General features: G+C 41.0%; 1 protein-coding gene across 1 annotated transcript; it reads right to left on the reverse strand.

Annotated features, from left to right (window-relative positions):
* Nucleotides 1–742: 742 nt before the first annotated feature.
* LOC106807702 lies at nt 743–2,863 on the reverse strand. Its single transcript, XM_014810132.1, has 3 exons — nt 1,860–2,863; nt 1,557–1,691; nt 743–1,432 (listed from the first exon to the last, which is right to left on the reverse strand). The coding sequence occupies exons 1-3, from the start codon at nt 2,672–2,674 to the stop codon at nt 1,030–1,032; spliced, it is 1,353 nt and encodes a 450-aa protein (XP_014665618.1). The 5' UTR covers nt 2,675–2,863; the 3' UTR covers nt 743–1,029.
* Nucleotides 2,864–3,070: the final 207 nt, after the last annotated feature.

A 3,070-nucleotide genomic window follows, 5' to 3' on the forward strand; every position in this document is an offset into this window, starting at 1 on the left:
ATCCGGATCCAATTAATTATTTAATTAATTAATTAATTAATTAATTAAACTTTTCACTTAATTAATTAATTAATTAATTAAAATTTTCAAACTGAGACAATTCAGCTGCCTTGGCGGATGTCTGTGCTCTCCGAGTGCTCTAGTTATATATATATGCCAGCGTTCCATAGTAAAATGCAATAATATGAGTCTCTTTTTTTGGGTTGATGTTTGGGACTAACAGTGTATTTATGGATGTATTTATGGACGATAACACTGATCTGGCTGGGTCCCTCTACGTGATTTGTTGTGTTTACTGATAATGACTGGGTGGAATCATAGGAGAGGTCATTATAGTTGTCTGTCTCGTCGAACCGAACTCGCTGCTCCACCCGGTTCTGCACGCCATCTAGCGTGTTCACGGAGAGATGTTGGGGCTGTACCTCGACGCTGACCCTGACTCTCGTCTTCTGTGGTTACGATGTATAACGCATACAAACCGCGGCCACGAAAATTAACACATTTTGACGTAAATGATGAAACCCCCGGAAAGGGTTCAGTTGAAACAAAGAACAAGAAAAAGATATAAATTATACAAGTCGATGAATGGATGAGGTTCTTAGCAGCGATTTCGTTTGATTTTCGCCAGTTGAGCCTTTGAACGTTAATGTTACATAAGGTTGAAAAATATATTGGTAAAAAAAACAATATTGGCTTCAATTTAAAAAACAGTTTATTTATTAGATGAAGGATGTGACAAAAGACAAATTAGGCAAATCTCTCTGACATAATTATTGCACACGTTATCTCTCTTTCGCTCGTTTGCTTGTTCGCGCTTTCTCTTTCTTTCTTTCTTTCTCTCTCTCTCTCTCTCTCTCTCTCTCTCTCTCTCTCTTTCTCTCTCTCTCTTTCTCTCTCTACCAATTAGTCTATCCTAGTCACCTCTAGCTTTCGCACAATATTATATTACAGTATATTTACATGATGCGCTCTTTCTTCATAATCAGCTGAAGTTGCCAATTTTACATGAATATTATCATGACGATTAGTTCAGCCATTGAATGGCGCTACGCGGTTGTGTTTGCTGCTTCTCATCACCTTTCCTACCGCGGTTCTTATTGACGCTATTTTTCGGCCTATTGCTTGCGCAAAGTTCGCCATGCTTCCTACACTTTTAACCCTAGGTAAAGTACCAGAGGATGTGTTAGCCGGCATGAATGGCACGCTCTTAGTCTTCTTCGATGATTCTACTTCAACGACGACGTTCGTAGCGGTAACAGGCGCGGTTTGCTCTTTTTTCTTTCGCGAAAACAGGGCCGTTGTAGCTGATTTTCGTTGTTCATGGAGGTGCCGTCCAATAGGAAGTCGAGTAGCAGACAAGATGCCTTGAACACGGCGCAATCTATTGGGCAGCTTCTTGATCGGTCCCTTATCTCGAGCGTTAGGAAACGCGCTGTCATAAAAAAGTTATTCGCGTTATTACTATAAAGATGGTTAAGTCTATCAACTGTTATACGTGTTTCTATCGTACAATAAGTTCTTCAAATTAGAAATTACATGAATGAAGTCTTATGTACCTTTCCATCGGCTCGCACGCCTCCGTTTGTACTTGCAAAGTTTGCGATGGCTCATAATCTAACTCGTTATCTTCAGCCAAGGGTTTCACACAAATCTCTACTGGCGTTGGTATCCATCTGTCTCCTCTGCAGACGCTAGACAAGCAATTAATATTAATTACAATTAAGAATTATTAGGTCGAACAAATCAATTTTTTGCTCATGGGCAGCAGAAATAATAATATACTCTAGATCAATACTCGTAGGGTTTTCTAAAAAAAAAACTTAAATATATTAAGCGAAAACACTTTGTGCTTAACGTACTTGGTGGCACATGTGACGTTGGTGGCACTTGCAGATCTTTGAATGATAGTAGCTCCATCGATATTCTCCCATAGGGATTTAGTAGAAATATTCGGTTTTACTGCTGTGGCCTTCTTGGATGATTTTACTCTCCAGGCAACATCCTTGGGGCCGCGCGTGGAGGTATGCTCATCGTCAACTCCGGTGTAACGCTGCTGTCTGTCATTGGTATCGGTTAGAGGTTCAGGCGAAATTGTCTGTTTGAATGATTTAGTATCCATTGATGATATGATCCTCTTCCTAGCACCCGCAATTCTACAATCCATAGTCCGTCTTTCGCTAGTACTTGGCAAGTTGTCGGCCACATTGTTCTCTGTTACAGCTGCAGTACGAATTGCCTGCTTCATTGGAGCAGTAATACTTAATGATTTCATCATCTCATCGGCATCATTAGTGTCAGGGATACTGGTATTCTCATTCCTAACTCCTAGGCAGCTGTCATCTATGTTGTTCTTCTCAGCTACCTGTTGAGACGACCTCTTCACACTTTCAGAAAGAATTGCCCGCTTCATTCGTGCAGTAATGTCAAATGATTCTATCATATCATCTGCATCGTTAATGTCAGGCATACAAAAAGTAGTGACCCTTGCAGATTTAATCCTCTGCCGCGTAGTAATCTTAGGCGCAAGCACTGTCGTCTGACCATCGTTAATTCGTGATTGGTTGTCAGGTACACTAGTGCTTGCTATTACACTTTCAGAAAGAATTGCCTGCTTCATTCGTGCAGTAATGTCGAATGATTCTATCATATCATCGGCATCGTTAATCTCAGGCATACAAAAAGTAGTGACCCTTGCTGATTTAATCCGTTGGCGCTTAGTATTCGTATGACCAAGTACTGTCTTCTGCCCAACACTACTGTTTGGGAACTTGGCAGGTGTATTGTTATCTTCAGCTAGAGGTTGAAACAGACTTGCCTGTTCTTTAAGCCTAGTGACCCTTGCCGATTTATTCCTTTGGCGCTTAGTGTTTGTATGACCAAGTCGGTTGTATTCTCATCAATAATAGATTGGGAAGGCTGGTAGGTTGTATTGTTGTCCTCAGCTAGAGGTTGAGACAGACTTGCCTGTTCTCCCGAATGCGTAGTGACCCTTGCCGATTTATCCTTTGGCGCTTAGTGTTCGTATGACCAAGTATCGTTGTCTTTTCATTCATTAATAATTGGGAGACGC

This window comes from Priapulus caudatus, unplaced genomic scaffold (assembly GCF_000485595.1).
Source record: "Priapulus caudatus unplaced genomic scaffold, Priapulus_caudatus-5.0.1 Scaffold229, whole genome shotgun sequence".
NCBI classification, from domain to species: domain Eukaryota; kingdom Metazoa; phylum Priapulida; class Priapulimorpha; order Priapulimorphida; family Priapulidae; genus Priapulus; species Priapulus caudatus.